This window comes from Tursiops truncatus, chromosome 7, assembly GCF_011762595.2.
Source record: "Tursiops truncatus isolate mTurTru1 chromosome 7, mTurTru1.mat.Y, whole genome shotgun sequence".
In the NCBI taxonomy this organism is placed as follows: domain Eukaryota; kingdom Metazoa; phylum Chordata; class Mammalia; order Artiodactyla; family Delphinidae; genus Tursiops; species Tursiops truncatus.
The window spans coordinates 7,262,024-7,276,875 of record NC_047040.1 but is presented as its reverse complement, the minus strand read 5'-3'; the positions used below and the strand labels follow the sequence as shown (position 1 = coordinate 7,276,875).

The window sequence follows — 14,852 nt, the reverse complement described above, 5'->3', positions numbered from 1 at the left end:
TGGAGTAATATCTTAGAAATGGAATTATTAAATCAAAAGTTTAATTGTTAAGGCTTTGGATGATATATGGACAGACTGACCACAAGAAGGATTGTATGAATTTAATTCCCATTCCCTGTCTGTTTACTTCACCCTTGACAGAACAGAGTACCACCTTGAAGAAAAAATTTTTTTAGTTCTAAATCTAGTAGATTTAGGATTTTAAAGAATTTTTTTGTTGTTAGTCCCAGTAGTAAAATAATTCACACTCATTCCATAAAACCTTGGAGGAAGCAGTAGTACAAAAGGAGAAAGAAAAGATCTAAATTACCCTTAATCATGCCACCCAAAGGACCATTGTTAATATTTTGGTTTGTATCCTCATATTCTTTCTTGTTTGCAAATAATTGTATACTTCAAGACATTTTTAAAAAGCAAGACAAATTCATTGTAACTTGCTTTATTTTGGGATTTTTACTTATTTATTATTTTTATTTTGAGCATTCAAAATCTACTTAGATAAGTCTGGATAATAAAGGAATTTATTATAGCGGAATGAATAATTGCAGACAGTTTCCTGGCTTTATGGGGAAGGAGCCAAGGAACCTCATTTGGTGTATTTCTGTCTCATCTCCATGGCCTTAAGGAAGTATCCCCAGGTCTTTCCTTGCAAAAATGAATGAGGCACTTTTGTTTTTCCCAAAGCACTTTGTTTAGACCTATGTTAAAGTAGTTATGACCTTGTACTGTGTCTCTTTATATGCGTTTACCTTACTCAGAAAAGAACTAATTCCATTAAGAAAGGCACTGTATTTCTCAATTTTGGTAAACCCATTGTTTAGCTAGTGTAGGTACTTAGTAAATAAATATTGAATGATTCAAGTCTTAGGGTGGGGGATATGGGGGCAAGAGAATTCAAACCTGATATTGCTAGGTTACTATTCATGATCTTTGTGGAATTGTGGAGAAAATGAGAGATGTTCTAGGGGATGGAATGCATTAATAGTCCCAGTTTGCAAAAAGAGTAAAAGATAACTGCCATCTGAAGGAATGGTAAATTAGATGTTATCCTAGGGTGTCTTTTAGAAGAGAATATTAAAAGTTGTTTAGAAAACATTTTATCAAGTGCCTCATATGTTTTATGTCTTGGGTTAGGTGCTGAGGCAACAAGGATAAAGGACATGGTACCTACTTTTGAATTATTTAGTGGGGAAGCTGACACTAAATAATTTCACGGTAATGTCAGTGCTGTAAAGGGAGTATAATGCCAGTACAGGATATTCAGCTGCTCATTTGATGCCTGTAGGCATCTCATCCTTCATAGTTTTCCAAAACTGAGCTTATGAATTTTGCTCTTTTAAATTTCTTCTTTTATTTCATCTTAATACCACAGTGTGCCCCTTTCCTCAAGCCAGAAGTCTTGGAGTTATCCTGGATATTTTCTTTTACTTCTGTATCCCTATGTCTATTCCACCACAATGTTGGGTCAGTTCTACCTCTAAAATATCTCTTGAATCCATTCATTTCTTTCCATCTTCATTGCCTCTACCCTAGTGTAAGCCAGCATCATCTCTGACATAAACTATAAGGAGTGGCCTTCTGATGTTTCCCGGCTTCCATTCTTTCTTCTAATTGCTCTCCCCACTGCAGCCAGAGTAATCTTAAAATGTAAATTGGATCAAGTTTTCTCCAGAATCCTTCACTAGCTCTCTATTTGTATGACTGTTTATTAGCTTTTTTTCCCACTAGACAATTAGTTCCATGAACATTGGGCAGATACTTGTGTGTAGATTTCTGTCCTTTCCCTCCTACCACTCTCTTTCCAACCCCCATCCTTCTCATTGTCTCTGTTCTTTTCCTTTCCTCCTTTCCACTTAATCTGTCTGCTTCCAGGCAGTCCCCTCCACACCCCAGGTGAAAAAATACTAGATTAGAAAAAATATTCCAGATAGAAAAGGCATGTGTAAAGACAAGGGGACAGGAAAGTGTAGGTTTAAGAGGGGAATTCCAAGACATTTGCCTTTACTGTAATGTGAAGTGTGGGAGAGAAGAGCTTACAGGTAGCCCTTTTATGTTAAGAAGCTTTGGATTTTATTTGATCATTGTGTACCAGTGAAGAATTGTTGAGCAGGGAGTGTTTTATTCAGATTTGCATTTGAAATAAATAACTGGTAGTAGTGTGGAGGATGGACTATGACTAATTAAGTTTAGGATGCCGCTGCAGCAGTCGAGGTAAGAAATAAAAGTGTGAACAATAATAGGTTACTTGATCAGGGGATGGTTTGAGAGATACAGGATTTAAAACTGGTGGGATGTTGTAATTGGTTATGGGAAATGGATAGAAGGTGAGGAGTAAAGGATGATTTCCAGACTCTTAATCCAGTGGCTGAGTAGATGGTGGTATCCTTACTTGCCTTTGGGAATACAGGTGATGAAGGAGGTTGGGATGAATAAACTGATAAGTAGGGTTTTGGATATGATAAACTTTAAGGGCTGTGAGTGGTTGAATAAGAAAACCCTACTCTCTAGTGAAGAGTCAGAGCTGGAATTGAGAATTGTGAACTTACACAGAAGTGCTTTTTGATTCGTGTGTCTTCACACATCTACATTGAAATTCTAAATTACTTTTTTAAGCTGAAGTTTGGATTTTGGACAACAGTTAACAAGTGAGGACTGTGGAGTACCGGGGGGCTTTTAGACAGCCCTGCTGCTGCTACCTATCAGTTACTACTAGTGCTAGTAGGAGTAGCACTGGGCCTCCTGTGTTAAACAGATCTCCATATGGCTATAGGAAGATGAAGATGGTAAGGGTAGAGAAATTTCACTTGGGCCTGGTGTTGAGGTTACTGAACTTTCTAGAGCAGTAGAGTGGTAGGGGAGAAGCCAGGTTGTGCTGGGTTTTGAAGTGATTGGGAAGTGAGAATGTGGAGATGTCTCTGAAATGAAGAGTGAAAGATGACCAGTGCTGCATAGGTAGAGGGGGATGCTACATTAGAGGAGTTTTAAACACATCACTATTAGATATATTTAGAGATGAGGGGAAAGCCAATAGAGAAGGGTTGAATTTCTAAGAGAGGGTTGTATGGCGCAAGATCCTAGGAGAGTTAAAGGTCACTGGTGGATTTTTAGGGAGAGACATTATCCACATATGTTTTAGCTTTTCCAGATATCTGTAGGTGAAGGAAGACTTGGGATAGGGTTTGTTAATTATTTAGTATAGCACAGCCATTTTCCTGATTCAGGCTACCATCTTCTCCAAGTTTGAATCACTCTCAGCCTGCCTTGGTCTGTTCTCTTCACAGTAGCTAGAGGAATCTCTTGAGTATGCATTCTGGTCGTGTTACTTTTTAGGTCTGGTGCCTATAAGAAGTGTTCAGTTCACAGGCATGGAAAGCCGGTGGGGTTTGTGGGTGGATTTGAAACCTTGTGAGGAGCAGATGAAATTAGGGATGTTGGGGAGTGAGAGGGAAAGTCTCCGGTGAGATGAAATAACTGCAAATACTGGGATGATTTTCACTTGGAAGAGCGCTTAGATGTGCCCTCTAGTGGTAGAAACTCTTGGGGAGCATATTTATTGACTCAGTATAAGAAAGATATTTTAAAATTATATATATGTATATATATTTAAAAATTAATTTTTGGCAGAATAAACCGTGGCTATTTTAAATAAAAATTTGGAAAGATTTTGGTCTTTTTAGTCATAAAAACCTAGTTTTGGACTCTGTTCTGCTGGTGGTGATTGTGGGCAAGTTGCTTAACTCCTTGGCTTCATTTTTCTCATCTGTTCTATTGGGGTTGTTGTGGAACTTAAATGGGGTAATGTATGTGTAACGTTCCCAGCTTCAGTTCTTAGTGGATATTAATTCCACTTTCTCAGGAAAGAGCTCAAATGTACATGAATTTGACGCAAACCACTGTACCGGAAGGTCCTTCAGCAGTGGTTGGATCATTCCTTCATGGGCATGTTGTTTTCTTACTGGTTTGTTTAACCTGTCTTGTAGGAGTTAGACTCAGTGACCTCTGAGTCCAAGAATAATTGGAAAGAAAATTGAAAGACCAACCCAGTAGCAGTGAACACTGCTAGCACCCAGATTGTGTCTTAATATATATATTACTAAAGAGGAGCAGACTCTCTGGTGAAATGGTGATTCTAAGTCTGAGGCAAGAAATAAGCTGATTTTGGAACATTTGACATACCAGATAGAAAAGAAGCTGTTAAAGACTACTAGGGTTGGGTCAGAAGGACTTGGGAGCCAACCTGAAGCCTCTCCCACTGGGCAAATATGAGATAGTTTGAGTATTGCTAAGAATAATTGCAGTGAACTGAAATACATTAATAAAAAATAATTTGTTACTACTGGAGGATGTTAGTGAACCAAGTCATTATTTTGAAAATTAATAAGTGAAAAGGAAGAATGAAGGCTTTTTCCTTCCTTTCTTATATGAGCTATATATCCTCTTAGGTAATACCAAATAGTGTAAGAGGGAAGTTTCTCTTTGTAGAACTGTTCAAGCTAGCAAATAAAGAAGAAATGATAAAGTCACTTTGCAACCTTAGTGAACATAAGGATCTAAGCTTTGGTCGTCAGGGACTGCTTAGCCTCGCAGAACCAACCAGGCAGTATGTGTCTCCTGATGGAATAACACACCACCACGTGGAAGTAGTCTTGCTAGGTCTGATCAGGACTCTGCATCCAGTCACCAATTTACATGAAATGCAGAGAACAGAGAAACATGTTAAACTATATCACAGGGATAAAATCAGCAAAATCGAGACTTAAAAGAAAAATCCTTATCTTTTAGAGAGAACATTCTGAAATATTTACAGATGAGATAACTTTTCTTCAAAATATTTTCTCAAAACTTGAAAATAATTTGCCTCAAAAATCTTGAAAGCCAAAGATTTCCTTCAAAATAGTATTAAAGGATGGTTAGATGGTGCTGCAGAAGGAGCAGTATGGATTGGGGACTGGGCGACGGGTACATGGCAGTTTGCTATATTCTTCTTGGTACTTTTATGTATGTTCAAAATTGTCCATAGTAAAACATTAAAAAATAAGTGGAAAGAGAAGACAGAAACATTGAAATAAAAAACAAAACCCTAGAGTCTCACTTTACTAATGCATACTCCTTTTTTTTTTTTGGTATTGCTTTCTACATGTAAGCACATTTTATATATTAACTATGTACATACTGTTTTTTTCTGCGATTTTTGAATAATGTGCAAGTATTTACTATGCTTGGCCTTCACACTTTTTAATGTATAATTTGTAGACCATTCTCCCCTCCCCTTTTTTGTCAATGAAGCTTAGCAATTTGGGGGATATATTTTAATGCTTCTGTTGAATTTTCCTTTGTGCTAAACTACTGCATTGCAGTACCATGGTCCCTTTTACCCTTGTTATCTATTACTTTATAGAACTTTGGGCCACTCCCAGATAATCAGCTACTCCTGATGGTAGTTTTCCCACTTGCTAGTTGATGCAGTGCTGCAGTACGATCATACTCCTGCCATTTTTTTGCTGAGGTTCTCCCCCGCACCCCGCTCCTTTTTAAAATAAAAGCATCTTATTATAAAATTAAAATGTTTCTCTTTTCCCAGTTCCATTCCTTAGAGGCAGCTGCTATTATCAGCTCGAAGTATATTTTTACTTTTTTTTCTTAGTAAATATGGCTTTTATATTTTTTCTCCTTGTACTGCACTTTTTTCACTGCATTTTTAAATTCTCTATACTGATCACTAATTGCTTTCATTAAAAGTGAATTATGAAATATTGTGGGCATATATAAAAGTATTATCTTTTTTATAAGCTTCTGTATTTTGCTTTTTCTTTTGTGTAGCATACTTTGTTAAATATTAGCAAATCATTCTTTGAAGTGGCTGTTCTAGTTTATAATCCCACAAATACTACTTGAGAATTTGCATTGTTTTTCATCCTTACCAACAACTGGTATTGTCAGATTTATTAATTTTTATTAATCTAGTGGGTGTAAGGTGATACATGACTTTTGTTTTAATTATATGTTATTTTTATAGTTTGGAAAAAGGTGTCCCCATCTCACCCCCTAAGCTTCTCACAGACATGCCACGATACTTTCTAGTTAAGGAATTTTCAAATGGTTGTCTAGTTATTTCTCAATGAGCTGTTTTCTTAGTGAGCTATTATAGCAGGTTGTATTAGAGCTAAAATCTTGGATACTTTGAGATAATAGGGTTTTTTTTGTTCTTTTTTATTTTATAAAACTTTTATAGTATATGAAAATAAAAAGTCCTTACTGCCAGAATATTTGACACTTCATTTTATATTCTGTCTACTATTTTAGGCTCCGAGCTCTGTCCAGTGGTGGGAGTATTACATCCCCTCCTCTTTCTCCAGCATTGCCGAAGTATAAATTAGCAGACTATCGTTATGGCAGAGAAGAAATGTTAGCACTTTTCCTTAAAGACAACAAGGTAAGAAAGTAGGAAAGAGTTCAGAATTATGAATAAGATTTCAGGTTATGTACAGTTATGTGCTGATATATGAAACAGCCATAGTTTTTCTCTCTACCTTTTTTTTTTCCTGCTTTGAAACCTGCAATAGTTTACAGAGGCTCTTCTAAATGTTACATACTCTATTTTTTTAGAGAAGACCTAACATTTCATTACAGGAGTAGAAAGCTTCATGAAAACAGGAGAGTAGTCAGGACTTACTGCTTTGTCTAACTAATTTCCTCTGAACCTCTGTTTCTATCCCAGTATGATGGCTGAGAAAGGAAGAATTTTTCTCTTCTCTCTTTATTGCATCTCTTATTCTTCTTTCCAGTTAGAAGTTAGGAGTGAGAAGGGCAGATGCTTCTCTTGTTCTTTTCTTTTGAGTTAAATATAAAATTTTCAGTGGGGACAAAATCTTAAAATGTGACACCACATTTGTGTTACTTATAAATGATCAAAACTCAAACAGTATAAGATACACTTCTTTTTTTTTAAACGTCTTTATTGGAGTATAATTGCTTTACAATGGTGCGTTAGTTTCTACTTTATATAAAATACACTTTCATTACCTGACTAGTGAGAAATAACATTTTCTATTTTTTAAGTATACTTTGTTTTTAATTTTATGGATTAAGAATCAAATTTTAATGATGGTTGCTTAGGATAGATACAGTTGCTTGTAAAACTCTCCTTACCACCTTGTGCTTTGAGTTTAATGTGCACTCTGGAATACCAGAGTCAGTGCTGTATATCAAATCTGAGAGTGGTCGTCTGATGGGAGGACAGGGAGAGTGACTGGGGTTTTTAATGTTTGACCCTTTCAGAATATTAATTGTGTCTGAATAAGCTTTAATCCATATTTTTAATAATCAGCAACAGGTGAATCAAAGAATATTTTCTTGTTTTATCTTCTTGTAATTGGAGGGATAGCATTAATCTCTTGGTCATGTGTTTGGTCAAACAGATACCTTCAGACCTTCTGGATAAAGAATTTCTGCCTATCCTACAGGAGGAACCCCTGCCGCCGTTGGCTCTTGTACCCTTTACAGAAGAAGAACAGGTTTGTGTCTACCTTTGAGCTTCAGTCAAACCCTTGTTCCTTCCCACCGAGGCATGAAAATGTGAAGTTCCTACTTAGGCGCTAAGGAGTGTCCTCCATTCCCCCCAGATCTGCTTCCTTCTTACTCTTTTCTTGGTGTTTGGATGCCTCTCTTAGTTGACTAGATTCTGCTTTAGATCTGAAGCTGTTGAGTGTAAGGAGATGGATTTGAGTAGAGAGAAAGAGTTATTTTTTGAGGGAGAGGGCCTTCTTTTCAGAAACATGTAGTTTTTCAGTTCTGCAAAACATGAATTCTCGCCAATTTTTTACCAGTTCTTACCATTAAAGGAAAATGTAGATCTTCAGCTTACAATGTGCTTAAAAATGTGCTCTTCTGGCACCAATTTTTTCTTTTTTAATAAATTTATTTATTTATTTTTGGCTGCATTGGGTCTTCATTGCTGCACATGGGCTTTCTCTCGTTGCAGCGAGCAGGGGCTACTCTTCGTTGTGGTGCGCAGGCTTCTCTTTGCGGTGGCTTCTCTTTGTTGTGGAGCATGGGCTCTAGGCATGCGGGCTGCAGTAGTTGTGGCCCTGTCACCAATTTTTTAAATGATATTGTGAGAAAGTTAGAGTTTTGGGCTAGAAAGTAGCACATTTTGTATTTGTCCTTTTATAGTGTACTAAGTGAATACAGCACAGTTGTATGCTACAGAATCAGTACACAAAAGTCAGTTGTATTTCTGTACACTAGCAATGGACAGTTCACAAAGGAAATTAAGAAAACAATTCCATTTACAGTAATATTAAAAACAAAATACTTGGTTGGACTTCCCTTGGTGGTGCAGTGGTTAAGAATTCACCTGCTGTGCAGGGGATACGGGTTTGATCTCTGGTCAGGGAAGATCCCACAGGCTGCAGGGCACCTAAGCCCTCGAGCCACAACTGCTGAGCCCATGCACCACAACTGCTGAAGCCCGTGCGCCCTAGAGCCCAAGCGCCACAACTAATGAACCCAAATGCCGCAACTACTGAAGCCCGCGTGCTCTAGGGCCTGTGACCCGCAACAAGAGAAGCCACCACAATGAGAAGCCTGTGCACTGCAACGAAGAGTAGCCCCCGCTGGCCGCAACTAGAGAAAGCCCACGTGCAGCAACGAAGATCCAACGCAGCCAAAAATAAAACAAAATACTTAAGAATAAGGAGGTATAAAACTTTTACATAAAAAGTATAAAACACTGTTGAAAGAAATTAAAGCCTAGATAAGTGGAAAGGCATCAGCATTTATTAAGCCATGGAAGACTTAATATTGTTAATCGATCTACTGTCAGTACAATCCCCGTCAAAATCCCAGTGGCTTTTTGGGTAGAAACTGACAAGCTGATCTTAAAATTCATGTGGAATTGCAAGGGACCCTAAGTAGTTAAAACAATTTTGAAAAAGAAGAACAAAGCTGGGGACCTATACTTCCAGTTTCAGAACTTACTACAAAGCTACAGTAATCAAAACTGTGGCTTAAGGATAGACATATAGATCAGCTGATTAGAATTGAAAGTTTGGAAATAAAAGTAAATCACTCCATACTGTAAATTGTTTTCAAGAAACTTTGTATGAGGATATTTGTTTTGTTTCACTGCTGCCATACCTGTAGCATTTTACCATTACTTTTGCCACGTTCAGTATTTTTATTTATTAATTAATTATTTTGAATAAGCAGTAAATCATATGGTTTAAAAAATCAAAATTTACAGAACAGTATATAATAGAAAATCTCTCTCCCATCCTTTCCCCCAGCCACCTGTCTCCTTTTCCGAAAGGCAGCCAGTGTTAGCAGCTTCTTGTGTGTTTTTCCAAGTAAATATGTTTTCCCCCTTTTTGTGCGGGTGATGGTGTATACTAAGCTTTGTTCTATACTTCAAACATTGTTTTTATTGAAAAAATTCTCTGCAGATTTGGATAAAATATTCTTCCATTGTTTTACTTTGCATTTCTTTCCCTAGTGCAGAGTTTCTCATGTTTGCATTTATATTTCTTTTAACTTTTTGTTCTTGTCTTTGCCAGTTTTTCTTTTGGATAGAAATCTTTTTCTTGAGCTAGCCCTAACCCTAACCTGTTAAATTTTCTAAATTTTTAATTGCATTTGATTTCATTTATGATTTTTTTAATGTAGAAGCTAATTTTTTTTTTTTTAAGAAGATGTTGGGGGTAGGCGTTTATTAATTAATTATTTTTGCTGTGTTGGGTCTTCGTTTCTGTGCGAGGGCTTTCTCTAGTTGTGGCAAGCGGGGGCCACTCTTCATCACAGTGCGTGGGCCTCTCACTATCGCGGCCTCTCTTGTTGTGGAGCACAGGCTCCAGACGCGCAGGCTCAGTAATTGTGGCTCACGGGCCTACTTGCTCCGAGGCACGTGGGATCCTCCCAGACCAGGGCTCGAACCCATGTCCTCTGCATTAGCAGGCAGATTCTCAGCCACTGCGCCACCAGGGAAGCCCGAGAAGCTAATTTTTATATAGCTCAGTATACCAGTTTCAATCTTTTGTGATTATTTTTCCAACTGTTTATGAATATTTTTAATAATTTCTTTTTATTTTTCCTTAAATGACTGCCTGGATTTCTTAGAGACTACATGGGCCAGAAAAGCTTTTTAATAAGTAGGGAGGAGGACTTGCTACTAGTTACCAAAACGTGATAGACTTTTATTTAAAAAAAAAAAAAAAAGTAATTGAATCATTCAGAAAAATCCTGTTAACATTTCTAAGAAATTGTATTTACTAAGGGCTACACAAATCATTTGAAAAATCAAAAATTATTCAACAAATGCAGCTGGGAACTGTTGGTTAACAATTGAAAAGGAATAAAGTTAGGTATGCAGTACACCTACACACCAAAATTAGTTCTAGCATGACTAAAGGAGTAACTCTTCATTTTGTTTTTATAATGGAAAAGTTTATCTTAAGGTGTTAAGGTCTGGATGCTGTAAACACAGGGGCTTAATGTAAGGATTGGGAAGTTTTCATGGTAATCACAGAAGACCATCGGGGCGCATTTTTGGAAGCATTTAAAAAGGCATCATTGGGCTTCCCTGGTGGCGCAGTGGTTGGGAGTCCGCCTGCTGATGCAGGGGACACGGGTTCGTGCCCCGGTCTGGGAAGATCCCACATGCCGCGGAGCGGCTGGGCCTGTGAGCCGTGGCCGCTGAGCCTGCGCGTCCGGAGCCTGTGCTCCGCAACGGGAGAGGCCGCAGCGGTGAGAAGCCCGCGTACCGCACCAAAAAAAAAAAAAAAAAAAGCATCATTTAGGAATTCCTGACACTTGGTAGCCTTTTTTGTAAAGTATGTTGGAGTAGGACAGTACTTAAAGCTGGCAAAAGGTTCATTAACATTTTGAAGTGTATACTTTGGATGGTCAGGTACCTGTTCAGGAATTGCTTAGATCTTCCTAGACTAGAGTTTTGTATACTTATTCACCCTATTACTCTGATTGGGGAGGTAAATAATTCTAATAACCTAAAATAGCTTCTTGCTGCATATCTTCGTTCCTGAAGTTACCTGAAGGGAATATTTTATCTTTAAACTGCAAGGTAATTTTCTGCTTGTGCACATTCCCTCACTACCCACGCCCCCCCCCACGCCCCAGTACACTCACACACATATATATACGTGCATGCATGTATAAAATATAACTAGGTAAAAGGTTTTCTTAGAACAAAATTAACACTTAAATAAGATCTCCCAGTTGCTCTTGGTTTTGACATTTCCCTGTATGTCTGTCACAGTTTGAAAAGCATGACTCTACACATTACACTTGTAATTTAGGTAGCTGCTACCAGATTGGTGTGTTTTATTTATTTGACATCAAAGAAAATCACTTATGCATCGTTGAATAGATAATACATGTGTATACAAAATTCACAAAGTGCATAGAGCGAAAAGCAAGTTTGTGAGTAAACCAGACTCTCGCTAGCTATTAGTCGTCCTCAGGAATAACCACTGTTTCCATTTTCTTGTGTTCCCTTCCTAGGGTATTTAATACATCTGCAACTGTCTATGCATCTATTCCTTTAAACACACATACACATAAATGGTAGCATACTATGCATACAGTTCTACACTTTACTGTTTTCACCGGAGCATCTATTTGGGAAATAATAACAGATACTTATTTAGCTTTTAATATGTATCAGACACTGTTCTAAATACTTGTTGCTTAATGTGTTAAGTGCTTGCAACAACCCACGAAGTAGATTCCTATTCACATTATATAGATGAGGAAAATGAGGCACAGAGAAGTTGAGTAAAGGAGCCAAAATTCAATCTCAGGCAGTCTAGCCTCTCCATGCTCTTAACTCCAGCTATGCTTTATATCTTTGTATTGATATTTTAGGCTGACTGTATGAAATTGTAGCTTTCTGGATCAGAAATGGTTGAATATTAGCCATTTTATATGGTCCACCCTAATAAATAGAGTTGCCTCATTTTTTTTTTAACATGATTACCCATTTTATTTATTTATTTATTTATTTATTTAATTTTTATGTTTTTGCTGCGCCGCTTGGCATGTGGGATCTTAATTCCCCAACCGGGGATTGAACCCCTGCCCCCTGTAGTGGAAGCTTGGAGTCTTAACCACTGGACCGCCAGGGAAGTTCCAGCCTCATTTTTTTAAACAACTGCACAGAATTCCCTGTATAGATGGCCATGATTTTTAAATTAGCTCCTTTTGGTTGATACTTAGCTGGTTGCCATTTTTGCTTTTACAAATAGCACTGCAGTTAAAATCTTTCTGCTTATGTTATTTTTCACATGTGTAAGAAGAGGAATTGTTGTGTCAAAGGGTATGGACATTTAAATATACTTTGAGAAATTGCCTTCCAGAGATTATACCAGTTTGCACTTTCAGCTGCGATGTGTGAGGATGTATGAAAGCATATGAGAGTTTCCCTGAACGCCGTAGATGGGTGCATTTGAGTTTCATACATGTAATACTTTGGTAGTGAGGTGTTCGACAGTGTCAGATCCTGGTATACATAATACAGCTAGCTCTGACCTCTGTTTTTTTAATTTTAGAATATATTAATCTAGATTTTGAGACTTCATAGTCTTGCTTAATTGTGATCCCAGAGGCATTATTCAGTAACTCCACTGGTTACTCTGTGTTAAAAGGTAAATTAATGCATTTGTTTCAACCAGCATTTTTTTTTTTAAGTTTTATTAAAAAATAGTTTGAAATAAGTACTAATCAAGTTTGGTATCTGCCTCTAGTTTTTAGTTATCAGTTACATTTTAAGTCTTCAGTGTTGAAGTTACTTGATTATATGATTATATACCTTTAAAAGTCAAAGGAAAAAACTTCCATTGATAAGTTCCTAAAATTTATCTGAACAAATTGTATTGAATGCAGTTCTGAAAAAGACAAGTAATGACAGGTAATGAGGAGAAAATGAGCCATATATTAAAACAAGAAATTCAGAAATGAAAGTAGAAGTTTTAAAAACCAGTTACATGTTGATTTCTTCAAAAGAGGTGTAGACATCACATTTCAATTGATCTTGAATCAGAACAGCAAATCAGGACTTCACAGTGGAGAACAATTTGGACTTAAAATATTAGTTGAATTGCAGGATTCTATTTCCCTGTGATTTAGGTAGCTGCTACCAGATTGGTGTGCTCTTAAGCCTCACTTCTTGCCCCTTTGCCAGGAGGGCCCTTGGCTACAGCCATGCTGAAGTTGGATTTGCCACACTGTAACCACACCTGCATTTTTGCACAGATGTCTGTTAGGTTCTAAGTTTATAGAAAGTATTCAGGTAAGGATATATTCCAACATTTTCTGAGTTTAGAACTCTTACGAAATTCTCCTTCAGATGCCCAGGATTTTGATATCTTACAGATCATTTTTCAATATTTTTATAATTGCTTCTTGCTTTACCTTTTCCTAAGCTCTGTATATTCCATTTATCCAGAAGTATCAACTAAACATATTTTTGAATCCCAGACCTCCTGTCTTCCTGTATCCCTCTTCATGTTTGAAGGATGCCCACCCGCTGCTGTTGTTGTATTTGACCCTTTTCCAGATTGACTGTGGGTGCAAGTGCAGGCTAAAGACCAAGCGATTGGGATTTTGTTTATTTTTTTCAAGCATTCTCTCCCCCTACCCGTTTAGATGGTTGACCTTATGTAGGTTCTTACTTTGCCCTTCCCCATTCACCCCGATACCTGTCATTCTATTAAATACTAGTTGGAGTTGCTAATTCACAGTGGTGAGCAGAATGAGGCAAAATGATCATTTTTTTCTTTATCATACTGTTGATTCAGACCTTTTGCGACTCCCTGTCATTTCCACCTTTCTGTAGTTAAGGGACCCTTTCAAACCAGATCTCTTTTACCGAGTATTCTGTATGTATTATGATGCATAAATATCCTGTCTGCTTCCGGATACATACAGCATTTAGAGTTTGTCTGCCTAATATTTCCTCACAGAACCTAACATAGTGTAAGGCATTGGTTGTTAATGTTTGTTGATCTGAAATGTTCATTTGAAATTTTCAGCTAAAATCAGGTTTTGGAGCATCTTAGTGGGTCGTGTAGTGATTGTTTCCCATTTCTGGTAGTCATTAAGTGCCATTTTATAGATGCAGTGGGAGATGGCCAGGAACAACATGCAGTTTTATTTGTTTTATTCATTTTTTTCTTTCTCTCTCTTTTGGCAGAGAAACTTTTCCATGTCTGTAAACAGTGCTGCTGTCCTGCGACTGACAGGACGAGGAGGAGGAGGCACAGTGGTGGGGGCTCCTAGAGGTCGGAGTTCTTCAAGAGGGCGAGGTGAGCTTTCATGTGAAGCAAGTAATGGTGGAGACGGTGGAGAGAGAGGATAGGGAGATCGCTTTAAAAATATTTTGATATTTGGTTTTTAAAAGACTGCTCTTTGACATTAATTGCCTAATAAATGTCCTGAACATTTGTTTTCTGAACTGTTTCTCAGCGTATCTATTCCGCAACCTCTGATTTGGAGTAGAGGAGGGTAATTCTAGCTTAAGAGATTTGAGTGTGAATGATTCTAGATGGTCCTAGTTATCTTTGGTAAATATCCATTATCCTCATCCCCAGGGGACCTTACACTTTGAGAGCCAGAGCTCCCTGAAGTGCCTTGGCTGCTGGAATGGCACCCAAGTCCCTGCCAGGCCTCTGTGACACAGGGTCTGTGCCATATAAGGCTGTGTGCCAGGAGTGTCCCCAGCCAGAGAGAGGCATTTGTAAAAGCTGTCTCATCAATACTAGACCTATTTTAGGGTGTAGAACAACAACAAAAAAATTACGCAGTAATCCTTTATTTAAGCTGTAGTTTCATATTGTGTAGAT

The 14,852-nt window shown here is 37.7% G+C and overlaps 1 protein-coding gene across 8 annotated transcripts in view; it reads left to right on the top strand.

The window, feature by feature from the left end:
* The window catches only part of GIGYF2 (GRB10 interacting GYF protein 2), a 126,600-nt gene that overhangs the window by 27,796 nt on the left and 83,952 nt on the right, over positions 1 to 14,852 (top strand). For all 8 annotated transcript variants that reach the window (XR_002174011.3, XM_019923516.3, XM_019923509.3 and 5 more), the window contains 3 exons: positions 6,304 to 6,433; positions 7,419 to 7,514; positions 14,204 to 14,315. Coding sequence is in view for 7 of the 8 variants with exons in the window: in XM_019923516.3 (XP_019779075.1) it covers positions 6,304 to 6,433; positions 7,419 to 7,514; positions 14,204 to 14,315 (338 nt within the window). In the remaining variant the exon portion in view is untranslated. The remainder of the gene's footprint in view (positions 1 to 6,303; positions 6,434 to 7,418; positions 7,515 to 14,203; positions 14,316 to 14,852) is intronic.